We start from the raw sequence: 25,740 nt of genomic DNA, 5'->3' as shown, positions 1-25,740 counted from the left end.
TAAACTATTTTGTAAAAAAAAAAAAAAGGGGGGGGAATCCAACCTTTCTGGAGGAAGCATTAGTGAAGATGGGAAAGCCCAAATATCCCTTTGTATTCAGTTGTTCTTTTCAGTCATGTTTATTGGCAAGAGGCATGTATTATTAAAACCATGCAGTGTAAGCATAATGAGTGGCTGCATGGCATCCTTTAATTCTTCTCCTCAAATTGCTGAGCGTGCTCTCTGACAGCAGTGTTTGGTCACAGAGGGACGGAGGGTGTCATCTTAGTCTTGGGACCATGTTACAGAAAGAAAGGGATAAAAATAGCATGTCTGACACATACTTCCTGTACTGCGAGCCAGGAACAGTATTCCAGAGCATGTGTGGAAAATATGCACATATATAAATATGCAAATATATTGGGAAAACATTTCCCTAATAATTTGGGATACTAATTTTCCCTTCCAGTTTTACAGTTATTATGTATATTCATTCCTTTACCTTCATGACTTTGGTGGGGCTGCTCTGTTTCTCTTCTTTAATCTACATAACAACTCTACCAAACATGGCAGGAAAACAACTTTAAATATTTTGCAAGGCACAGACTGTCATTTTTGAGAGTGGTCCTCTCAGACCAAAACCTAATGCATTCTGAGGGCAACCTCTGCCTACTTTACAATGTAGTCCAGCTACATCTGTCGTAGGGAAAATAGGTGCATGATCTAAAATTAAGCGAGCGCTGAATATCCCTTAAAATGTTAGTCCTTGCATGCCATGTTTTATTGCTGTGGATGGCACTACAGGGGTTATGCGATACAAGTGTAAAAAGTAAATAACACAATACTATGGACAGAATTAAAAAGAGAATGACAGTTTTAGGTCAGTGACCTCTTCATTTTCATATGTACCCTGTGGGTTTTCTCAGGCTTGTTCCTGCCCAATGCCATGAACAAATGTTCATGTTCTTCTAGTAAGAACTGCCCATCTTAAACAGACAGAATTAGAGTTTGGTGTATGATGCTGTGTACAAATCACACATTTCCCTCACTTCTTGTGGACCTGACAGAAGTGGATGGCTGAGCACATATTGCAAGGTATTTGACAGCAAACATCTGGATTGAATAAGTAAGCTGAAGAATTGCAAGATCTTTTTTCTCAAATTCAAAATGAGACAGGATGAGAGGAAGTGTGGCAACAAATGTCTGAGAAATATGTCCTCATAAATTGCTGCACTTTTTAAAGGCAAGAATGTGAAAGTTTTAAAGACAGAAGTATTCCACTATGCAGTGCAGAGGCAACTGGAGAGCACGGGACTGCGTGCTAGACAGCTTTGCTGATGCAATACTCCATCTTGTCCCTTTGCTCCAGTCCTGGAAGGCAGAACTGCCTCAAAGCAGAGTAGCGCTGTACAGGTGCTGGCAGAGTAAGCCCTGCCATGTGTTATGGCTAGAGTATGGCATGTAAGATTTTCCCAACGATGTGGAAGGTTGAGCAGTTAACTAAAGGCCAGGGCAACACCATGCTGATCCATGAAATAGACCCCACCACTTTAGCTTGTCACAATATAGTTCTGATGAGGGCAACTTAGGATATAAGTATAAAAAGGAAAAAGGGAGAGAGGGCAGGGAAAGGAATGTGGCAGCACTTTTAAACTATGGGGTTTTTATTTTAACAAGAGCCTCTGTGGATATTTACCCACTGCTTCAGATGCATTACAGAATGATATTAAAGCCTCAGGTTATGAAGAATATTATAAGTGTGGCAGAGGCAGACAGGTTGGACCCCACTTGACAGCCATAAAATGCAAGTTGAAGCAATTGAAGTCTCTCTCTGTTCTTGCTCCACAGATATTAAAATCAGGACCACAGCCAAATTGACCATCTTAATATGGATAGTATCACCTTGGAACTGAGCCCTAGACAGTGCTTCTCCTCAGATTGTCAGAGTCCTGCCACTTTATGTGACAGAGTAAGGTGGCTGCTATTAACAAGTGATTTAATAGTGTTCTTCAGATTAGTTTGTGTTATGGCATAGACTGCAAAATGAAGTGAAGCAGGGAGATGGTAAAAGGATGTTAGCTTAACACAGTCCCTTGTAAAATACAAAACTGTTTGGCATAACTCAAAGCATAAACTTCTTTTTACCTGTTCCTTTGACAATCCTGTAAATCTTTACCAGAAAATATAAGGTTTGCATCCCAGCAGCATAACTCATAACTTCCCCAGGCAGCAAATGAGAGGAAATGTGTTATTATTAGTGTATAATCATCGTCTGAGTACATTTTCCTCTTCTTGAATACTTGTAGCTTTTAGAGACATAAGATGAGTGAACGTATGTAGACCATGGAACTTGTCTGGAGCAAATCAGTGATCCAAAGTTGAAAAATATGATGTAAAAAATGATTTTATAAGAAATGTATAAATAAGGCATGAAATTTATGTAAACCCATGCTCTCTCTCTCTCTCTCTTGCTTATTTTTGCTAATTGGTAGATTGCACCCTATTCTGCAGAACTGAAAATTTGTTACCAATAAATATGGATTATAGTGTTTTCACCTACAGTGGTACCCCGGGATACGAATGCGCCGCCTTACGAAATTTCCGGGTTACGAAAACAATCTACTTAAAAAAACTGTTCCGCGTTACGAAAGTTTTTTCGGGTTACGAAAAAACTTTTGGTGCTTTTCGGCGCTATTTCGCACCAAATCGCGGCTTTTCCCCATTAGCGCCTATGGGTTTTCGGCTTGCGAAAGCCTTTCGGGTTACGAAAGCGGCGGCGGAACGAATTATTTTCGTAACCCGGGGTACCACTGTATTTGTTTGTTTTCTAAGTCTTTATATAGCCCCATAAATTGGATTTTGGTGTCCATAGCTCACAGAGGTCTATTTTTATCCCATACTAGGGTTGCCATATCCCGCCAGGGGGCGGGACAATCCCGGTTTGGGCGGTGCTGTCCCGGTCCCGGCCCGGTTTGGCGCCCAAACCGGGACGGCCCCGCCCACCGCAGCCACCTCAGCCCCCGCGGCGGCTCCAAGGCCTTGCTGAGGCCTGGGAGGGCTCTCCGCGGTTGGAGCTCCAGCCGCGGAGACGCTCCCTCCCGGGCCCCAGCGAGGCCTTGGAGGCAGCTCCCCGGTCGGAGCTCCGGCCGCGGGGTCCTCAAGGCCTCCACGAAGCCAGGGAGGAGGAGGAGGCCGCTTCCCACCGCGGCGATCGCCGCGATGAGGGGCGGCCCCCGCCTCCTTCCCGGCCTGGGAGCCGGCCGAGGCTTCTTCCCAGGCCGGGAGGAGGAGCAGGCCGCTTCCCACCGCGGCAATCGCCGCGATGAGGAGCAGCCTCCGCCTCTTTCCCGGCCTGGGAGCCAGCCTAGGCTCCCTCCCAGGCCGGGAGGAGGAGGAGGAGGACAAGGTTTAAAAATCTAGGACTTTTTTTTTTAATTTCCTAGCCAGGAAATTAAAAAAAAAAAATGTCCTACATTTTCAAACCTTGTCCTACATTTGTCCCGGTTTCGAGGTCCTCCATTATGGCAACCCTATCCCATACCCATGTTACAATTGGCAGGACACCACGTTCTAGGAGGTTTGGATGAGTTAATTAAAATAATAATGCATTCAGTCTTTGCCATAATAAGTTAATGCCTGCTTATAGATAGAATACAAGTCCCTTAACTGTTGATTGGCAGATTGTTTCAAGAAAGATGGAACTAACAAGTCCCAAACTCCAGATGAAGCTGCTAGAAAAATTCAGGCACACTTAAAACAACTGCTTCTTTGTTTGGCTACAATACTGTAAATAAACATTAAACAAATGTACCAGCTCAAACTTCATGCCCAGCTTCATGATTTCTGGATGTGAACTTTTTATACTCTTTCCAACAATTGCCCTGTATTTGATGGGCATTGATTCAGTACTGATGTGATAATTAATCATTATCCTCCCTTGTATGTGTATGTCCCTTCAAGTCATCTGTACAAAATTCAAACAAATTGGTTAAAAGCAAATAATAAAAGGTAAAAGTCTGTAATGATGATGTAACATAAAAGACACAATACAGGCCCAAATCAACTTCTTACATACCCCCAGTACTGACTGGATATAAATAACTAAAAATGTTTATAAATTACTTCTGTAATTAATCTCTGTGTTGGATTAATTTTATCAGTATGAGGGGTTTTTTAAGCTGCCTAATCTACATTTATATTCCACAAAATTCATTGTATGCCTGGATATCACATTTGTGTCCTGAATGTCCTTCTCATTTCTTTCCTTTTGTGTCTATCTACTATTGACTTGGATAGTAGTTCTTTCTGTCAGTCTTTTGAATCACAAAGGAAGAATTTGTTAGGACAGTAAGGAATATCTACAAATTTTCTCATTCTTGGTGAGTTACATGTGTCTTGATTACACTGTAAAAAATATCACCCCTGTGAGATCAGCAGTTATCTTCCTCCCTCTCCCAGTGCAAAACATGATATTTGTATATAAAAAATATTTTATACCTTCCTCCATTTCTTTTTGTGCAAAAAACAGGTGGGCACTTTTTGCATGAGCAACATTTTCACAGAAAACTACCCAAATGTGAAAAGCATTTTTTAAAAATGCACCACACCATAGTTCTTTGGAGTTCACCTAGAAAATGAATAAGCAAAGATGTATATTCCAAGAAAATTGCCATGTCAAAGGAAAGCTCCTTAGTGCCATGTCTTGATCAGTGCCATGGTTTTTAACTAGAAGAGAGGTGATGTAATGAACAGTATTACAGTCTCTTCCCATATTTGTGTGGTATCCTCAACACATTTGGTTTGCATTAGTCCTGAGATGGATGGACATTCCTGATGTAGTGTTTCATTTAGAAGGCCTGATGCTTTTCCTCAGGAATTTCCCAATTCCATATCATCATCCCACCTTCTCCTATTTGAAGGGGAGAAAACCCACACTTTCAACAGCAAAAAAGCTAACACTCAGATGGCTCATAATTAATTAGCCTTTAAAATGTTCATGCAACACTGTTTTAATAGTTCGTCTCTGATAAAAAACATTTGTTGAAATGGTCAGCAATGTGGTGTTGGGTCTTGTGCAGCCTTCAGAGCTATTTCAGCTGTATTGTACTATTGAATTTAAATGGAAAGTCAGAGGAGCAAATACTGTGCAACCATCTTGGCGGTTGTCCAGACAGCCCCAGTAAAACATCCTCCTCCCATCTTCCTGGTGAGCAGTTCAGATGATGCAGGGCCCAGGTTTGTTGCAAACTGTCCATTATACAAATGCAAAAGTATCAATTATAACTGGACAAGCATAGGTTAAAGTTGATATAACTTTGATCCACTGGGCCTTTGTCACCTATGGCATCCAAGGCAGGTGGGATACAAGTGATTTTATCAATGAAATGGCATACAAACGCTTCTGAAATTATTGTAGTATTTTTCACCATTATCAGACCTCCACTTGTGTCCTGTGCACTCATTGTTTTAGCTTCAACAACAAGGATCGATAGGATGACTTCTGGACAGGCAGGGGTTGTTGTGGAGATACGTTCTGAAGACCTTTTCACAAGAACAGCCTCTGTGCTGCCTAGAGAGTCACTTCCAAAAATCTCCCTATACACACACGCACACACAAACAGATGAAACTCGTATTTGTACTAAAGAGTAGCTTAAAGGAATGTTTTTTTAAAAACAGTTGCAAAAAAGTTATCACTCTATGTTATTTATTTGCCTCTAACAGCGCTTGTATGTGTGTGTTGTTGTTGTGTTTGCTAGCAAAGGCATTTCACAAACATAAATGGGGAAAGAGTGCCAGTTATGCCAGATATAATGGACCTTTGCGTGCAACAGAAAGGCTCTCTTTGGCAGACTTTTAGTGGCGTGCACACAAGAAGCTCTGCCTGAGTTGTATAGCTTGCCAAGAAGTAGCCAGACGCTAGCTCAGATTGAACTACTTAGCAGAGGTTTCCCCCTTGCTTGCCTCTTCCAATCTGCAGTTTTGACGTGTTATGTTTAGGCATTGTGTGTATTACTGCTGTGCAAACTCCAGTTGGATGGCCCCCCTATCTTAAAGTAGCCAACAGAAAAGGCGAAGCAGAGCAGCATGAGCTCAGCTAAAACTCTTGACATCCATCAGTTTTCAGCCTAGGTGTCTTATAAAATATTTCTCTAAAACATATGGCTCATGATTATGAGTGAGGCCTCAGTACTAGGGGCTGAAAAGAACCTGGTTGTGCAGACGCCTGCAAAAATGATGTCAGGCCTTAGATTCTAAGCTTAGAATGTTGACATTTTTCCACACCTCTTTGCTGTTTAAGTACTACAATGGGCCCTTGGTATTTGCTGCATTTTGGTTTCAGGACATACACACATCCCGTGGATACCAAAATGCTCAAGTGCTCAAGTCCCATAAAATGCAATGGTAGAGTAAAATGGTGTCCCTTATATAAAATTGCAAAATCAAGGTTTGCTTTTTGGAATATTTTTCAGCTGTGGATGCTTGAATCCATGGATAAAGAATCCATGGAAATGGAGGGCCTACTATATCTAAAGATATTTTCTGCTTCCTAAGGCTTTGAAACATTATTTTCCAAATATGGGCAGTAGACAACACTAAAGGTGATGACACATAGGGTCTCTTAAGCCTAAATTATGAGATCGAGTGTGGTATAGTGATTTGTGTGTTGGACTGTGACTCTGGACACCAGGATCTGATTCCCTGATTGAGCATAAAAACCCACTGGGTGACCCTGGGCATGCTACACTCTCTCAGCCTCAGAAAATGGCAATGGCAACCCCCCTGTGAAGAAACCTATAATAGAAAAGCCTATGATAGATTCACCTTAGGGTCACCATAAGTTAGAAATGACTTGGAGACACACAGCAACAACAACAAGCCTTATTTAGCTGCTATTAATCTGTGTAGAAGAAGCACATGAAAAGGGAAAATATCTGTCTCTCTGTCACCATTTCCAACAACTTCTGGTATTGAGAGAGGCTTACTGAATAAGAGTCTTTATCTGTGGAGTCTGTCCATGTAATTCAGAACCCTCATTTTTCAAGGCTTGAAATCATGCAAAGAGTCTTCATGTGATACTATCTCATTCAGAAAATCACCCTGCACATATGGAAAGAGGAAGGTTTGTTCATCTCTCTTCTTTGTACATTTGCTCTACTACACAGGTTGCTAGTGGCTAAATAGGGATCTGGTTTTCATGCTTCCACTGGCTTGGCTTTTCTGGAGAAAACACAGACTTCATTGTTATCAACCCCTTCCCCCACTTTTTTTCATAGTGAAATTTTGGAATGTATGAAGAACTGCTGTTCAAAGTCTGTCTGAAATGCCTGGGGTCTTCTATAATAATGAGAAATTCTCAGAGTGCACCTTTTTATTGTTTCAATATTGTGTTACCAAAAAAAAAAATGTGTGTGTCTTTGTGTGTGTAGGGTAGGAGGGGAGAAAGCTTAACACTTAGCACCTGTCATAAGTTTTTCTCCTTAAATTAGACTCCCTTGCTTATAAAAATTTAATAGATTCCTAGCAGTTTAGGTGTACAGTGCTTAGAAAGACTTTTTTTCTGTTCTCTTGCCAGCTACACGGTTACTTAGAAAGTGAGCCACTCACACTACAGCTGTTCATTGGGACTGCAGACGACCGCCTGCTGCGGCCTCATGCCTTCTACCAGGTTCACCGGATCACTGGGAAGACGGTTTCCACAACCAGCCATGAAACAATCCTCTCCAACACCAAAGTCTTGGAAATTCCACTTCTTCCTGAGAACAACATGAGAGCAATGTAAGGCCTACTTTTTCTTTGTACAGAGATGCTTTGTACTTTCTGACCACCCTTTCTACCACATCTTGGGAAAGTTACTTTTTTTTTCTTTTTTCTTTTTTTCTTTTTTTAATTGCATCTTCAAGAATTTCTTAGCCAGTGTGGCCACAGAGTTATAAACAAAACATTAACTACTCCTAGCTGTGCTTTAAAAAAATGTGCAATTTCCCCCAATTGTACAATCTTACACAATTACTAGCAGTTTTCCATAGATTTTATAGAGTAGCTTGTTCATGATCATTTCAATGTCCAAAATTTCACATATATTGATATAGGACAACAGATTGTATATGTGTGTGGGTTCCCTCTAGAGTTTCATCCAGTGTGCTTCTTTGCCATTTAAAATCAGTATATCGGTTACAGAGCTGTAAATATCTCTTACCTCAGCTCCTGCTTTTAGGTTTTTAACCTGACACCACTTTATTCCTCTAGGCTATTCTGCAAGAATCAGAATTCTCCCTAAGAAAAAGAGTAGGCTTGTGCGTCTCTTAAGAGGAAATTTAATCAGGGTCTGTTTTGAGGTTGTAACTAAATGTTGCATGCATGTTCCTCTGTAATTTTATTTTTTGAAAAACAAAACGGCATGGGAGTCTTGAGTAAAAGACTAGGGGTAGATTGGGAACAAAGGGAGAGAGAAAGAAAGAGAGATTGAAGCTGCCCAGTTCTCTCCCCTCCCCGCAACTTTTTTTTTCTTACCAGCAGCTTTGCTTCCTACATAGGAGTGAATATGGGGAAGTACAGGTGGATGGCTCTGTGCCGCCCATCTTTGCCCGCATCTGTGCTGCAGCGGCTCCTTTTTTGTGCCGTCAAAAGGGCTGCGATGCAGCCCTATGACGGCTCTTCTCCCCAGAGCAGTTTGGGAGCTCAGGCTCCTGCACGTCATGGATGCGCACCCTGTGTGGGTGGGGTTGTGCAATCATGGCGGTGCCCACACATCATAGGGCTCGGGACCGTGCAATTGGTGTGTGCTCCCGAGCCCTACTATCGCTGCCAGGACACCGCTTCCTGGCGGTATGTACCAGTCCTATGATTCCCATATCTGGTGGTTTTGAGAGGGGGAAATGGTTGCAGCCCAGCCATTCCACCCTGTTAGGCCTACACAAAGATGAGAGTCTTCCATAGCTGCATGTTTGGGGGGATTTGTTTTGTTTTGTTGATATTGTTTTTAAAGAGGGAAAGTATACACATGGCTTCATATTTTACATAGGTTTCGTTCTGAAACTCTGAAACTGTGTTGAGACAACAGGAAAACTTCCCACTTATTTTCCATAAAATATATAATTCAAGGTAAATATATGTTGGTAAAAACCAAATGAAAAATGATATGAACAGTTAAGACTAAATATTCTGAAATAATAATAATAATAATAATAATAATAATAATAATACTCTCTCCCAGTGTTATCTCATTTGCACACACAAAAAAAGTAATTAGAGGAAGATTAAGCCTAGGCAACCAAACCTCTATCTAATTACTAATCCCAACTAGAGGATACCTATTGAATCAGTGGGATTTACATAAATGTTGATTTACCATTCCACTGTTGATTCAGTGGGTCTGCTTTAGTCAGAATTGGAAACTGGATAGAGAGCCAGCATGGTGTGGTCATTTGAGTATTGTACTATGGCCCTGGAGACCAGGTTTCAATTTCCTGCACCAGCCATGGAAACCCACTGGGTGATAGTGAGTCACACACTCTCAACCCCAGAAAACTCCATGATAGGTTTGCCTTTTAGTATCACCATAAATTAGAAACAACTTGATGACATAGCAACAACAGGTCAGACCTAAGGCTCCATTCTCATCCTCTACTTAAAAGTTGTATTTTTAAAGAAAAAAGAGAAACAACCATCTGCTAATTTGCTATATTTTTAATGGCAGCTGGAGTTTTAGAGTAGAAAGAGCAAGACGAACAGCTGGCTGCAGTATGTCAGAAAAAGATTAGGTGGAAAAGCCAGGAATTTAAGGGACCACCAATACACATGACAATCTGGGAGTAAACCTCACTGGATACAATGGGACTTAAGCAAACATGCATTGTATTGTGCTTTGAGAGTGCCAAAAATAAGGCTGAATTTCCATAAAAAGCAGTGTCCATTGCAGAGGGAGTCACATAACTGATAGTAATGAACCTCTCTTCGTTATGAATGTGGAGATGGGTCTCTTGCTTTCTAGTGTTGCTGCACGTTTAATTTCTATACACGGTTATCCAAATCTCACCTGCCTGAAACTCCTAAGAGTCACTGTCAGTACATTAATGTGTAAAAACCCATCATCAAGGTAGATGAAATATTCTAGGCAGAGCTCAAGTAACAGCATTATGTCCGACACATGAGTTTTTGGAATAGCTATTTCAGAAATAGTAATAATTGCTGCTGTTGTTACTTTTTCCTTGTATGGGATAACATGTATTTTTCTTGTTACTTTGAGGGAGGGACTCAGCTGCTTTAGGTAACTGTATGAAGAGATTCCCCCCCCCCCCTAAAATCAGGCCATTTTCTTTTTAGATGAATTCCCCCAATGAACTGAAAAAAATAATAATAAAATTTTAATGAGAAATGCTGAAACAGTGCCATGCCTAACTAGATTTTTTTCCAATATTAACAGCAACAAGTTCCTTTGGTGAGTTTTATGAGTTACATAATTAATTACTTTTTTTTAAAAAAACGTTAATTTACAACCTTTCATCCTGGATTCCTGATAAACCATTTGTGCCACATATATATGTATTTACGTAGGCCACACCACATTAAAAAATTATATATTACAGTATGTCAAGGGCATGAAATTGGGTTGACATTAGGATGGTGCATGTCTTATCATCAGTCTGAATTATTCTAGATTTCTACAGTAGGTTTTTTGTGGCTGTCCTATGCTGTGTCTTGCCATGAGGGCAGTTGCCAGCTTACTCCACATGGTCTCAGAGGGTGTGAAACCCTAGGTTCATGCACAAGACTGTTGTAGTGTCAGGGATTATACTGTCTGGCCTTGGTGTCTGATCTGACAGATTTGCTTGCCATCACAGTAGCTCATTGGATAGAGCTTTTTTAAAAAGAAAAGAAAAAAAACAAGACTAAAGACAGCTCTGACCATTCTTAATTCTTTATAGCAGAAGAGTTATGCCAAATTCTAGTTGAAAGTGTATGTGGAAACTGGCTCTGTTCCACTGAAGTTAATGGCAAGAAGTCAATTTATATAAATGGAGCATATGGCCAGTCAACTTCCCAATTACTGATGTTAAGTTACTCTTTTCTTGTCTTTGGCAGACATGTAGCATATTCGTCTTCTTCATAACTTGCATAATAATGACAAATTTAATGGAAATTTGGTATGCCAGTAGGATGAATCTTTTCTTGGTGCTGAAACGCACTGTTGTATTTTTGCATATCATGTGCCCTGCTGGAAAAGGAAAACTGCCTTACAATAAAGGACTGGTTCAGACAGACATCATGCCAAATCATGGGTTTGGCCCAGTGAAAACAAGCTGCCAAGGAGCATGATCTGGACTTGCACACTCCTTCCTCCTCTTATGATACACAGTGATTTCTGTCCTGTTTCCTAGTTTGAGACAAACCATAGTTTACTAGTTCATTTGAATTGGCTAACAATGGTTTGTGCTAACTCTGCAAACCAGGGCTAGGATTTGACTGATGAACTCTTATCAATAGATCTCTCCCCACAAAGTACCTATATGCCCACAACAAGGCATTCTTTTTTTCCTCCCTCTCACAGTCCTGAGTGCCATCCAAACCTTTGCTCTAGGGGGTTTCCCACCCCTCCAAAGCAAATATGATAGATGTTCAGAGGCTACATTGGGAGCCAGAGGGTGAGAGATTACCTCCTTCTGCATTAGCCATCAGTGGAAGAACTCTCACCAACTCAGTTGGATCCTGGCCCTGGACTACATACCAAAGTTAAACATTTATTTCTAGTCCAGGTTTACAAGGCAAACTTCTTCAAATCAAGAAAACAGGAGGAGATTGCTGTATGTAATGGAAGGGCAGCCTTTACAGGCCTGGGACTTACTTGAAGGATCATTTTAATAGCATCCAGTTGTGTTATATCTCAGTCAGGAAAAAGCCTCAGAGACTGAAAGCTAATGAGGGAGGTGATGTTGCTCTAATTTTACAAACATACTGTGCCTCTTCCATCATAATGAAGCCTGGCTGAGTAAATCATTGAGCCAGAGTCTATAAATTGTCATGATCCTATTGCAGTCATGGTTATAATTTTAATTAAACTTTCCCCCTCAGATTTGACATTTATAAGGCTCACTGTGTCTGTTTTCATAACACTTCACTCATTTTAACAGTGGGATTACAACTAAAATCTAGGCATTCTTTTATCATTACACTTTGCATTTAGGTCCTGATTCTGGAAAAGCAGGAGGAAAATTGATCTTCCACCATTCCTTTCAAACCTCATATGCATTGCTAGGTACAGTCTGATACCAGTGAACCAGTTTCTATCTTGGACTAACTTCAGGCTAGAAAAACTGCTCTAGTTTGTGCATTTCAATGGCATTTTAGCAATTGGTGCTAAAATAAAGAGTGAGGATCATGAAGGACACATAGGGGCTTCTTGTCATAGACTGTGCCTCGTGCTTTGGGTAACTGACTTCTGGATCAAGATCTCTTGATATAATGATGAAAAAGTATGGACTTCCTAGGGAATTTAATTCTGTGTATGGATACTATGTGGAAGTTCGTATTTAGCATCTGTAAGCCCATATCTCCCTCTCTCAAATTGATGTGAAACGTGAAGACAATTTGAACATATGTCACTCAGGAAGCTTGCAAAATTAAGTTAAATGCCTTGTTTTTGTTTTTTGTTTTTTAATTTTATTTTTTGGGGAATAGCATTGACTGTGCTGGAATACTGAAGCTTAGAAATTCAGACATTGAGCTGAGGAAAGGAGAAACTGACATTGGGAGAAAGAACACACGAGTTCGACTGGTCTTCCGTGTTCATATCCCCCAGCCTAATGGGAGAACACTTTCTCTTCAAGTAGCCTCCAACCCAATTGAGTGTTGTAAGTAATATTTCCCTGTTTGTGTGTGTGCCTGCATGTCTCCGTACATACATGTGTGTTCTGTGCCAATAGGTGCTGTCCAAATTCCAAAAAATATGAATCTTGCAATTGTAATTTTGTACAAGTTTTTTAGTTTGCCCTATGAAATGGTGGCTTAAAATAAAGCTAAATGTGCCATGCTGTTTTTCTGAAAAAATACATTACTGAAAATTCAGCCAGAGCAATACTCTCCTTGAAGAAAATACTTTAGTTTAAAATACTGCCTGCAAAAATTGAAGTGCCCGAATTTTGATAAGGTTGATAAAATTCTCATTGTTTCACGATCAGGATGAAACCCCCAAATTTGGAAGTAAAATCTTACAAGTAATGGCAACGTGTTACTTCTTTGTGAGCCGTATATTCACTTTCAGAAAGTAATGTAACAACTAGTAACATCAGTTCTTTGGAGTTGGTCCATAAAGAAAAATATTTACTAGATACTCCTAAAATATTACTTTCAGTGGAGAAGTGGGGGGGGGGGGGAGGATTTTGTATTTTTAATGTCTTAAAATTAAAATTAACCAAAAAGTAGCTCATTAGCAAAAAGTAGCATTAATGTGTTACTCTTTCAATAGTGAGTCCTCAGGAACATCAGTGAGATAAAAGACAGGTTTTTCCAAGTTTTGGAAATTCCTCACTCCTAGTTTGTGTATGCATGTACACCATAATTTATTATGTTTTGATTATGGAACTTTTCTTTTTCATCTCATTAGCTCAAAGATCTGCTCAGGAACTGCCTTTGGTAGAGAAGCAAAGTGTTGACAGCTACCATGTGATGGGTGGAAAGAAAATGATACTGAGTGGGCACAACTTTCTTCAAGACTCCAAAGTCATATTTGTGGAGAAAGCTCCAGGTATTTCAAACACTGGTCCTAAAAACTAGTGCAGATGTTATGTGCCTGTAATGCTATTGATGGTGATAATGCATTGGAATAAAAATAATTATACCCTCACCTTAAGCATTTATTGTCTGATACAGCAAAGTTTATATGCTTTCAAAAGGACCACTAACAGTCTGATTCTACATATGTGGGAGAGGAATTCCTCACCCCAGAATTTTTGGATGTAGTTCCTCTCCCGATCATTTCTGAGCTGCTTATGGTTATTCTGAAGCCACTGGATTTCTTATCAAAGCCTTAAAAATATGTTCTTTTTTCAATTCCTTTAAAATGTACCTGGTAAATGTTGCTGTTCTGTAAAACAAACATGTAATTGGCATTTGTAGGAACTTCTCATACAGTCTTGGTTTAATGGCATGTTTACCTACACAGAGGCTGTCATCTGGTTAGTGACATACACAAGTGTAAATTAACCTTACACTATGTATGTCTGGTTTTGGTTGCTGTGCAGGTTACTGTTCTCTTCGTCCTAACACAGTGGCCAAAACCCTGGATCTACTATAGACCTCTCTAAAGCCCTCAAATCCAGCCATTCCATACCCAGTGGAGAACGGAGGGAGAATTACAGAAGCGCCTGGTTATGTTCAGTACTCCGACACAAAATGATTACTTCAGCTGCTGCAATGTCTGAAAGAAGCCTGTGGGGTAATTGCTTTGCATCTGGCTGTGTTTATGTTGCTTCACCACTCCCCACCAGGAATGAGATGGCCATGGTGGGATGATTCAGCAGGTCTGTGGCAGGTCCAGGGGGTGCTAAAAGGCTCAGCATAGTTGTTGTTCACATACTGAACTACTATGCTACACTAAGCCATGCAGGATTGTGGCCAACAAACTAATTTTCATAACCACCTTTGCTTCATCTTTTCTTTGTATGTACATCAAAATATACACACACTCCACAGTGGCTTAGGCTAATCAAATCAAGTACACCTCATCATCTTTCTGCTTGGATAGGCTCTCCTGTGAGCTGGAAAATCCTGCTGAATAAAGTGGAATACAACACAGGAGATTGAGAGACTAGGGATTCACTGCAAATTGACCAGAAGCACCTTTTGTAAGCAGCAGCCCCCCCCCCTTTTTTTTTTTTTAAATGAAATATGATTACTTTAAGGTTAGTGATAGGGAATCCTAGAAAACTATTGAGTTCATCTACATATTTGGGTTTATTATTATTATTATTATTATTATTATTAAAGTTGACATTTTTGGTATCAGATTTGCATCCATTCATTCTCTTGTGTAAAGAGTGCTCTAGTAAATAGCAGAAAGGCACCATTGTCGGGAATTGGAGAGAAATGAACCCATGGATGATCTTAGTAAATCCTATAATAGATTTTCAGTAGATCCACACACATTGGGACAATAATTTTTATTTTTATTTTTACATTGGTCAGGGATGTGTGAAGTAGCTGTTTGAATGTTGTCATTATGCTGATGCAGGAGTCAGTGTATACATCTTTTGATGAAAGCTGTTTTAGCACCAAACAGTATGTGATGTGGGAAAGCCATGACTGGATTTCCTCACTTTTTAAAAAAAAGATTAACCTTTTAAAAGGCCTATATTGGCTATGTATTGAACCTGGAGCAGTGTTGTTGCAGGAAATGTTTGTTCTGCATTTTTCTTCTTATTTAAATCAACTCTTCTCACATAGAAATGCTTGAGCAAGCTGCACAGGAAAAAAATTCTTCTCAGACTTTATTAACCAACATGATACAGAATGATATATCAGATTGTCTCTTCCTATATGTTTATATACTGCATAGAATCCTAAAATGTGATTTGCTAATCTCCATGTTCACACCATATGCTCATACAACAACATTAAGTACAAATCATCTAATCATTTTAACATTTTAAGTATGTATTTGTGAATATGGAAAGAAAATGTATTTACTCTCTTTACCTTAAATCACTAGTGATCTGTTTAAAACTATATAAAACTATATGGAATACAAGTGACCCAGGTGGCAGGTGGGAGGGAAAGCCAAGTGAGAGATGCAAAACCTTATTCAAGGGAATTAAATTTGATACTGAAAATCAGATAAGATGAGAGAAACAAATTACATAGGCAAGAGAGAAACTCTTGCTGTCAAGGAAAAGCCTACGAGGTACACAATTTTTTAAAAACCCCAAATATGTCCATATAAAGATGAATGAATTGTAATATAAGGTTTGTATAGATACTGCATGTATAACTAAAAATTATTGTGCCTACTTTGACAAGTCTATATACATGACAAGTTCATAACAGTCCACATGATAGAAAGAGAACTGAATTAAACATGTATATAGATGGAAGAGGAAATGGAGACCCATCTTTCCCTTCTCTTGACCTTCTGGGAGGAAATGTATACATTCATGACTGTCCAATATCATATATATAATTTGGTCCTTAGACTATGGTCTTGTATAGATAAAAAAATTCCTGCTGATGAAATCTTCTATATTGAATGATGGAAGTGGGATAATGAGCATTTCCTAAACCAGGTGTCTTCCAGGTATGTTTGACTACATCTGTCACTATCACCAACCAATACAGCTAATGCCCATGCTTGTTGGCAATGATGAACGTGGTAAGTAGTCTATTTCGAGGGTACCAGGTTGGAAAATGTTTATGTAAGTGTATACAATCTACATAAAATCTCAGGACAGAATTCTGAAAATGATTTACCATTGAGCCTTTGATCAGTCTTACTAGAATTTAGGTCCCAGTTTGAATCACAGATGGTACTTTATTTTAATTCTGTTTCTAAAATGACCAAAACTGGTAGTTGTATAAGACAAAACTTTCTAGGACTACCACCACCAGCAAAAGGTTTACAGTTGGAGAAGCACACTTTTTTGTTACCTTTCTATCTCTAAGCACTCCTGTAAACTCTTTTCTGGAGGGCTCTTGACTCCATTTTAAGCTTCAGGGAACTGGGAGAAAGTGGGAAAATATTTGGCACCTTGCTGGATCAAACCTGTCAGTCATTTTTTTTTTCTATCAAAAAGCTGGAGAGACTGAGGGTATGTAAATATCAAAGTAAGGCCCAACTCAAAAATCAGGGATAGATACATGAATGGATGGGTGGATGGATGGATGGATGAATATAAAATGGCAGCATCAGTAAAATTGAGAGTAGAGGAGGAGGAGCCATTTTTATCTAATGCTTTCTTGTTTTGGAAAGGGTTTCTGCAGCACTAGCACAAACCAGACATTCTGTAACTGCCTCCTGAAACCTCCTGAACTTTAAGCTGTCTCCTAAAGTTTCTTGAGTACTTTGCTTCCCTCAGACATTCAAATGGAGGTGTTGGTAATCACGACTGTTTAACCCTCAACATTCACAGAGTTCCAAAGAGATAGCTGTCCCACTCAGCAAACCATAGCTACCCCTGACAGCACAGTACATTAGCGGCACATGTGCTTTTGCTGAGTAAGACACTCTCTTTCAACTGTCAGATTGAGCTGCAGTCAAACAAATGTCCCCTCATAGCCCCTCTCTTTATTCCCCATGTACATAGAATGAATAAGGAAATAAAGATCCACAACTAAGGGATGTCTAAAACAGTGATACCAACAAAATAGGCTAAGTGAAAAAGAGGAGTGGGAGAGGCAGAGCTCATACTGTTTTTTAAAAATAGTATAGTGGGTCCTTGGTATTATCTGGGGGTTTGTTACAGCCCCCTCCCCTCCCCAGGGATACCAAAATCTGTGGATACTCAAGTCCCATTAAATGCAATAGCATGATAAACTCATGTCCCTTATATAAAAAATGGCAAAATCAATGTTTGCTTATTGAAGGGCTGACTGTAAATAGGTATTCTTTTGGTCCCAGCTGGCTAGTGTTACTTGTTGCTCATTATTTGAAGACTGCCATATTAATACCATATTTCTGGGGGTTTTTTGTTTTGTTTTTTAAAAACACAATTAAAAATGCAAAATGGCCCAAAATCTGCCTGAAAGGCCCCCGAAGAGCATCATTTTAAGACTAATGAGTTAAATGTTATTCATCACACTAAAACAGGTAACAGATTTACCCATTTTACAAAATGAACACTACTATGCCCTTTTTACTACCACATACACACACACACACACACCCCTCAAAGTTATGTGTTACAAGTAATATTTTTGTGTTGTCTTTCTTCCAAGCTCTGAGGAGGAAGACAGGCTTAGATGTGACCCAACAGCTTGGTCAAGGATTGTGGAGAGTAGATCCACACAGTGTTTTGAGAAAACCAATAACAATGACCTTTCCCATGCTGGTACCCTTTAATAGCAGGGATATTAGATCCCAACTGCATCATCCTTAAAAGCATAGCTGTTGCCTATGCTGGCTTTGGTGATGGTATTTCTAGTTCTCCACATTTAGAAAGTGTGACCCTGAGGAAACTGAATGAATGGATAAAAATGATTGGAGGTAAACATATATGAGATGCCTTCCAACCTTTTCATGGTGTGCTACAGTGCCTAACAGTGTGCAGAAGAAGTAGCAGTCATGCAGTTCCTCAGCAAGTAAATATATGGACTAGTTATAATATTTCTGTCAGTGCCATTTGCTCAGATATAGGACCCATTGAATTAAATTACATTTATTTCCAGGTCAGTGTGCGTAGAATTACTTCAGAGCTGGGAAGCATACAGCCTCCAGATGATCAAATCCCAGCATTTTTACCTATCCTATCCTGGTTAGAATTACTGGGAATTTCATTCTAACATTTGGAGAACTAAATGATTCCTATTTCTGGATTATAGTCTAAGGTATTATAACATAATGCATACTTTTAAATTGCAAATACTTGATTACTGTATGGGTAGTGAATACTTTCCACTTTTGTCAATGTTGCTGTGGCATGGCTTAGTAACATTATTTTTAAAAAGTGTGCATTATTTAACTTTTCCAAACTGAGCTATCAAAACTGAAACTTAGACATAAAAAGGTCTAAACTACAGCCCTGTATCAATTAGTGTAATCTGTTTATACAATATAGGATTCTGCAGAGCATTTCAGTACATTATAGTTCATTGACTATTATTCTGAGCTGAAGTCATATGAAATGCCTGGCTTTTAAGGGCTAGCTTTCAGCAGCTGTGATCTCTGGATGAACAGTATTATCTTTGCATGGCGGTGGGTGGGGGGATTGGCCTGTCTTAACAGTGACTCATGTGAAAGGGAATCCCTGAAGAACGATCAAGTCCATTCTTGAAGTTCATGTCAGCAGCAGAGCAGTGCTGTTAACTTAACTCCCTCATCGCTGCCCTTTGGTAAGCAAACAGGAGAAGCTGTCTATGTGAACATCACATCAGCTGTAGTGTTCTTTGCCTATGTGCCACCTATTCTGAATGGAATGACCAGGCATGAGTACTAGTTACTTAAAATACTTATCTAAAAGTTGGGGAGAATTGTCACACTTATGTTGATACGTCAATGTGTGCAAGACCAAAGAAGTGTGAGTACATTTTGGATAAAACATGCTTCATGTTTCTACAAAATCAAAACAAACAGAGAATTCAAACTTAGCTGGTAACTTAGAATAATATGGAGAACTATTTTTGAAATGGGTTGTCTCTGTGGCTTGTTCATAGATCACTTTATGAACATTATAGGAATCATTTCAGAAGCTCTCCCATTGATGCCTGAGACTGTAAGTGGTTCTCAGTCTTGAGATTTTTTGGGCCACCTCACAGAAAACCCATCTAGTAGCATGGCCAATGGTTAAGGATTCTGGGAGCTGAAGCCTAAAGCATATGAAGGACCAAAAGTAGAAAATGCACTGTGCACTACCAATTGTGCCAGTATAATCTTGCCCTGATGATAGTCCCCTTTGAACCCTGCCCATTCTTGTTAAGGACATTTTCAAGATATGTTTATACAGTCAGTTGGAGTAATCTGAAGCATTTAATTGGATACCGCCAGTATTACCTTCTCTTTTTTGCAGTGTCTTGGGGGCCTGTACACACAATACAATTGTAGTGCTATTATTCCACCTTCACCTCCACCATCCTAATTTTCAGCCAGAGTGCTAAAGTGACTCAACAAACTACAAATTGCAAGATCCACAGGATGGAACTGTGGTAGGTGATGATGCATAGCTGTTTGATAAAACCCCATGGTAGGGTTGTGTTAGGGTTGCCATAGGTTAGAAATGACTTAAAGGTACACAACAACAACAACAAATTAAGTATTTATTCACTTCTGGGATCAAGTTATATGTTTTTGAGAAATAGACTTGATTTCATGATATGTTGGGTATGGATTTTGCTAATACATACTGTTCATTAGACCTGTTGAATTGAATGGGACTTAATTGAGACTCGTGACTAGCTTAAACTTGGGACTTTATCGCACAGGGCTCCTGGGACACAACGAGAACGGTCCCAAAGGAGCCAGGAAGGGAACAGAATGAGTGGGGGATGCATTTTACTGCACACAGAGTCTCTAACTCATTCCGTTCCCTGCCCTTCCGTTTCCAGTTCATTCCAGAGAGGAGAAGATTTTTGAGAACTGTTTTGAACAGATCTCAAAAATCTCCTCCTGAGGAATGGATGGGGAACGGAACGGAACAAAATGCGTCCCCTACTCATCCCTCACGCATTCCAGGCCCCTTCCGTTCCATTATGAGAGCGGTCTCTGGGAGCCATGTGCAATAAAGTTCATAGTTGATTTCAGTGAGTTATATATAAATAAGTTTTTAAAAAATCCTATTTTCAAATTATCCTTAAATATATTGTTTGAAATTATTGAATTGGATCCATTGCAAATATATTTATTAATGACCAGTAGAATTCTCTGACTTTTGCATCTTGCTTTTCTATATATTTCTATAATAGGATGGCTATTAATTTGATTTTGTTAATTTATTAACTGGCAAAGTTTAGAAGAGAGCCAGCATAGTATAGTGGTCTGAGTGTTGGACTGTGACTCCGGCGACCAGAGCTCAAATCCCCACTTAGTCAAAGAAATCCACTGGGTGACATTTGACAAGTTACAGCCTCAGAGCTTTACTGCACAAGCCCTATTCTCATCACAATTGTGCTTATCAGTAAAAACTGAATTATACCTGTTTCTATTTACCGCATCCCCACACGTCTTCACAGTTACCCGTCTACTGCCACCGCACTCTCTTCCCCACTCCCCCTTAACCCCACCTCCCTGCCCTATGCCCTACCAAGTATGCCTTCTGTTTGTTTGTTTATTTGTTTATTTATTTATTTATTTTTATTTTCACTTTTTCATGCAACTTCAGAGCTCTGCAACTGCAATTTAAGGGATTTTTTTAAAAAGAAAAGAAATAGCGGGGGGTGGGAAATAAAGGTAATCAAGCTGCTTGGGAATAGTGAGTGGGAATGGGTGAGAGGAGGGGACACCAAATGACTGCCAATAATGCAACTGCCCCAGCAGCAACATTTCACACCTGGGGACTCATTGACGGGGTTTCCCATCAGCAAAAAGGGACACCCTAACCATGCTTGAAGGAGGCTGCAGCTATAGGTCAGTGGTCAGTGGTGACAGCGTGCGATCAATATTGTCAAAGCAGATTTTTTCTGGGCCTAATTGCAATTTAAAAGTAATGTGCAGTAGTCTCCTCAGAAGGCAGCAATGCTAAACTCCCTCTGAACAAATCTTACCAAGAAAACCATATGATAGGTTTCCCTTAAGGTTGCCATCAGCTGGAAATGACTTGAAGGCACACAACAACAAACAACAAAATTTTGGATTGAGATGCTGCTGGAGGAACATATGTCTGGAGAATGAAATTTTTGCTGTGGTTCTAAATTTAAATTTGCTTTTCACAAAGCAGATATATTTCTATACATTGCATAGTGTCCTTTGTGTTTAATCAAGATAGTAAGGCGCTGGGACAACACCACCCCATATTATATTTGTAGAGTATGAAAGATATAAATGCATCCTTCTGTAGCTTTGATAGTAAACAAAAAGTTAATCAAATTTGAGTAGCATAAAATACTTATTCCATTGCAATTTATCCGAATTATATGGCTTAATTTTTAAAGATTGACTTTTTAGAAGGCTGTTTCTCAAGAGGATTGTTTTTTTAAAAAAAAAAAAAAAAACTCCAAGAGCTAAACTATAAAGACTAGAATCATCCTGAAACTGACATATCCCTCAAATACTGTTCTGGCCTTTGGATCCAAGACAGGCTACTGTAGTCATTTCATTTTCCAGGGCTGTGTTTGAAGGCTCAGGGTTTGATGCCTGTTTTGATGAGATGAGACGTGGAGACAAGTGAGGAGACTTTTGGCTGAACTCCATTTGGTAAAAGATCTTACATTCTCTGAGATCTTTCCATTGGTCTTTCCATTGCCAGTAGCAGTCACAGTTTGAGGGGCAACCAGCCAAAAAAGGGTCAAGTTTCAGACTGGTAGTCAAGCTGTAGCTCACGTAATAAACTAAGTGGCAGAATAGCTTTTGATCACATGCCTTATCCATAATGTTGTTTTCTGTGTCTGCCTCTTCACTCCACCCATTTCACTTGTTCCAATGTCAGTTTTTGTGTTAGCTCTTGTGCAACAGGCCTGAAAGCTTCTGCCAAAAAGAAGGGCTAGACACCTGAGAACTGTACAGTTCATAGGACAAGAGTTAATGTGAAGGTCACTTAGACCTATGTCCTGGAGTGGTATCGGTGTATAAAGAGGTCTCACGCCTTCTGGTAACAGATATCTGTAGCAGAGAGTTTCATCAGGTTATGGAATCATTGCTTTCACACGCATACAGTAGTTGTAATGTAGCTTGTAGGAAATACTTCTCAGATTTTCCTAATTCTGCACCACAGAAAAGGTAAAGATAGAATGATGCATTCCATGAATGGAAGGAGGTATCATTATTACTGGGTCTTACTGTACTGTACTTCTGTAAGGGCTGTTGAGGTCAGTAGTTCTTTTAAATGCTTGTGTACAATTTCGAATGTTTGGTCTTAGACCAGAAGGATATTTAAAAAGAAATTTTAAAAAGGTACAGGCTGCACAGCTTCGGCAATCAGATGCAGGGATGAACACTGACAGTGCTAAATGGTTGTTTATGGGATAACACAACTGTGTAGTTTGCATAACATGAAGTAATTTGTAAATGGAGACTACTAAGCTTCCCTAAGTCTATAAATAAACTTTATATCCAAATGCCATACATTATAAAATGTGTATACCTCTACTATGTCTACTAAAATAGAAAAATCTTTAATTCTCTCTCTCTCTCTCTCTCTCTCTCTCTCTCTCACACACACACACACACACACACACGAGACAGAGAGAGAGAAAACAAACCCTGCTGATTCATGGAAGGGGGAGATTGGTTCCAAATAAGCCTGTGTATAGTTGCAGCCTATGAGTGACTATTCCGAGTTAAATCCCACAGAATATTGCTTCTATTAGATTTTTTATTTAATCATTTTATACTATCTTTTGCCCAATATGGGATCCAAAGTGACTTGGGTAGATATAAGTATAGCAGTTACTCCTAAACTGCTAAAATAAATGTCATGTTTCTTTTAATATTACATTTATATTCTGGCTTTCCTATGAATTCATGACCCCTCCCTTCTTTGACAATAACAGTGAGGTAGGTTAGTCTGAGAAAGTGGAACTAAGTTCACAGTAACACAATAACTCTGTTGCTCAATGGGGATTCAAACCTGGGTTTCCCCAACCCTAGTTAAAAGTTCTAACCAGCATTGCACATTGAGCCCTGGACTTGGAATGACTCCTTCATATATGTGTGATGGAGAGGAAGCATATGTACGGCGCATTCTGCACGTGCCAAAAGTACGTGCTCAGCACGTACTAGGGTTAGGAAGAGGCGTCCTTTCCGGATGCCCCTAAGCCTAGTATGCACCGAGCATGTACAAAATGGCGGCACCCATTCTACATGGCCGCCGCCATTTTGATGTAGCGGACGCTTAGCATCTGCACGTCTTGGCGCCATTATGACAGCGCAAGTGCGCCAATGGCGCTTTGCGTCATCATAATGGCGCCACAAAAAGAAGCCACTTTTTGCGGCTTCTTTTTGCTGCGCAGAGGAGTCGCACGGTTTGGCCGCTGAGGTTCCTCCGCGCAGCAAATGAGGGCGCCAGCAGACCACCCTTTTGGGCGGTCTGTAAAGCGCCTACAAAACCTGTGGACTTGGGGACATTAAACCAACATTCTACTCTGCAGTATTTTCTCTGTTACATTTTATTCAAAGCCCATTAAAGCAGAGGTGGAAGGCTCAAAAGTATTTATGGACTTGACTTGTTACTGCATATACTCATGTATAAGTCTAGAAATTTTAGTAAAAAAACTGACTTAAAACCATAGTTCAACCTATCCACCAGTCATTCTTTCTTTTTTTTTAAAGAGGAACCATCCCCATGTCTGAGTAGTGTGGTGAAAAACAAAAACTTAGGGACTTGGCAGGTGGGTCCGTGATGCCCATGGAAGCACCAGATTAGGCCTGTGGCAACCCCATGCCACGGCCCCAATCTGGTGCTTCTTAAGCCCTTAAGGAGCAGCAAAATTCCACTCCTTTTTAAAGCGGTGAAAAGCTGTCTTTGCCATGGCGAGGGCAGCTTTTTGCTGCTTCTTTGGCACAGTGCATGTAAATGTTGCGCCAAAGACATGGCATGCTACCACCCGCTGTCTGGTCAAGCGGGCACTGTAGGGACAGAGTCGGGGCAGCAGGCATGCGGTCGCCATGCCCCCACTCTGCCCCCACACCAGCTCTTTATGCCAGTCTGTAGAGGGCCTTGGTCTATCCTGGGAGCATCTAAAAGAAGTACCAACCCTTTCTGCTCTGCCTTGGCACCTTTTCTGACCTTTTTTAATGCCTAGGTGGGAAAATTCTGATGGTGGCAGGTCTTTGGCACTTCCCCTCAAAGGAGCATGGAGAGGAACCAGGCTCTGAAGTTTGAATAAGACATTTGTGTATGTTTGTTGGATCTTCTGGGTCAAAATCAGGCAATGATATCACATTAAAGTCACAAGGCTATAATCAGTGCTATCATAGGGCCCATAAAGATAGGCAAAAATAAAACTGCTTTGGGTCACTTTGGAGGTATGCTGTTTAATTGACACACGCATCTTAAGAGGCCAGAAGCTGCGCCATAGCTGCATTCCAGTTCTTAGGACTGGAGCGTGGCTTTGGCATGGCTTTTGGCCTCTTAGGACACATGCATCATTTAAACAGCATAGAAACTCAACTGTCTCTCTGCTACAAAAAGTTCTGTAGTTTCAGGTTTTAAAGTTGAACGAACGAACGAACGAACGAACGAAAGAAAGAAAGAAAGAAAGAAAGAAAGAAAGAAAGGTCCTTACTGAGCTGAGTCTTAAAAATGAGAATCCTTCCCTTTAAAAAGTGTAAAATGTAACACAGAGACCCCAGACACAACACCCATTTTCTCAGCCTAAGAGTGGGATGTCAAAGGTTGGGAAGTATATTTGTCTCTGCCTAAAAGTTATTTATTTTGGGGGGACAAGTCAAGCTTTGCTTTTTAATTCTAACATTGAGTTTGTGTCTATGCAATCAATTATTGACTTTGTAAAATTCAGAGTTCCTCCTGGAAGATGGTTAGAAACCATCTTATCTCCTGAGAAATGACGGTATCTGAAAACACTGTTGTCATGACTTTATTATTGGTTTCCAACGTGCATGCTGGTTCACTTAAGAACCCTACTTTTCCTTTAGGAATTAAGCATAAGACTACAGCTCATAAGGGAATGAGATCTGAAGAATTAAAAGGGGAGGCTATGATGTCAGTCATGTTAAGGCAGAGAGCCCTGAGAGGCAGCTGTCTCCTCACAAAAAACTGCACCAAATGTTCTCCTCACCTGTACAGCTGTGGTCTGTGGTGGCTAAAACCTCCAAGGGTCAGCTTAGGTGTTTTGTTTTTATTGTTGTGTGCCTTCAGTTTTTTTCCAAATTATGGTGACCCTTAGGCAAACCTTTCGCTGCAAGATTTGTTCAGCTGATTTGTTTGCCATTGCCGTATCTTATTAGG

General features: G+C 40.1%; 1 protein-coding gene across 4 annotated transcripts in view; it reads left to right on the top strand.

The window, feature by feature from the left end:
• The window catches only part of NFATC1 (nuclear factor of activated T cells 1), a 155,240-nt gene that overhangs the window by 72,144 nt on the left and 57,356 nt on the right, over positions 1–25,740 (top strand). For all 4 annotated transcript variants that reach the window (XM_089516901.1, XM_089516900.1, XM_089516899.1 and 1 more), the window contains 3 exons: positions 7,554–7,756; positions 12,656–12,828; positions 13,581–13,721. In XM_089516901.1, coding sequence (XP_089373027.1) covers positions 7,554–7,756; positions 12,656–12,828; positions 13,581–13,721 — 517 coding nt within the window. The remainder of the gene's footprint in view (positions 1–7,553; positions 7,757–12,655; positions 12,829–13,580; positions 13,722–25,740) is intronic.

The sequence above is a fragment of the Sceloporus occidentalis genome, unplaced genomic scaffold, assembly GCF_023333645.1.
Source record: "Sceloporus occidentalis isolate IW3139 unplaced genomic scaffold, rSceOcc1.0.p SCAF_3, whole genome shotgun sequence".
Taxonomy (NCBI): domain Eukaryota; kingdom Metazoa; phylum Chordata; class Lepidosauria; order Squamata; family Phrynosomatidae; genus Sceloporus; species Sceloporus occidentalis.
The sequence above is the reverse complement of the archived record's forward strand: the minus strand, read 5'-3'. Positions and strand labels throughout refer to the sequence as shown.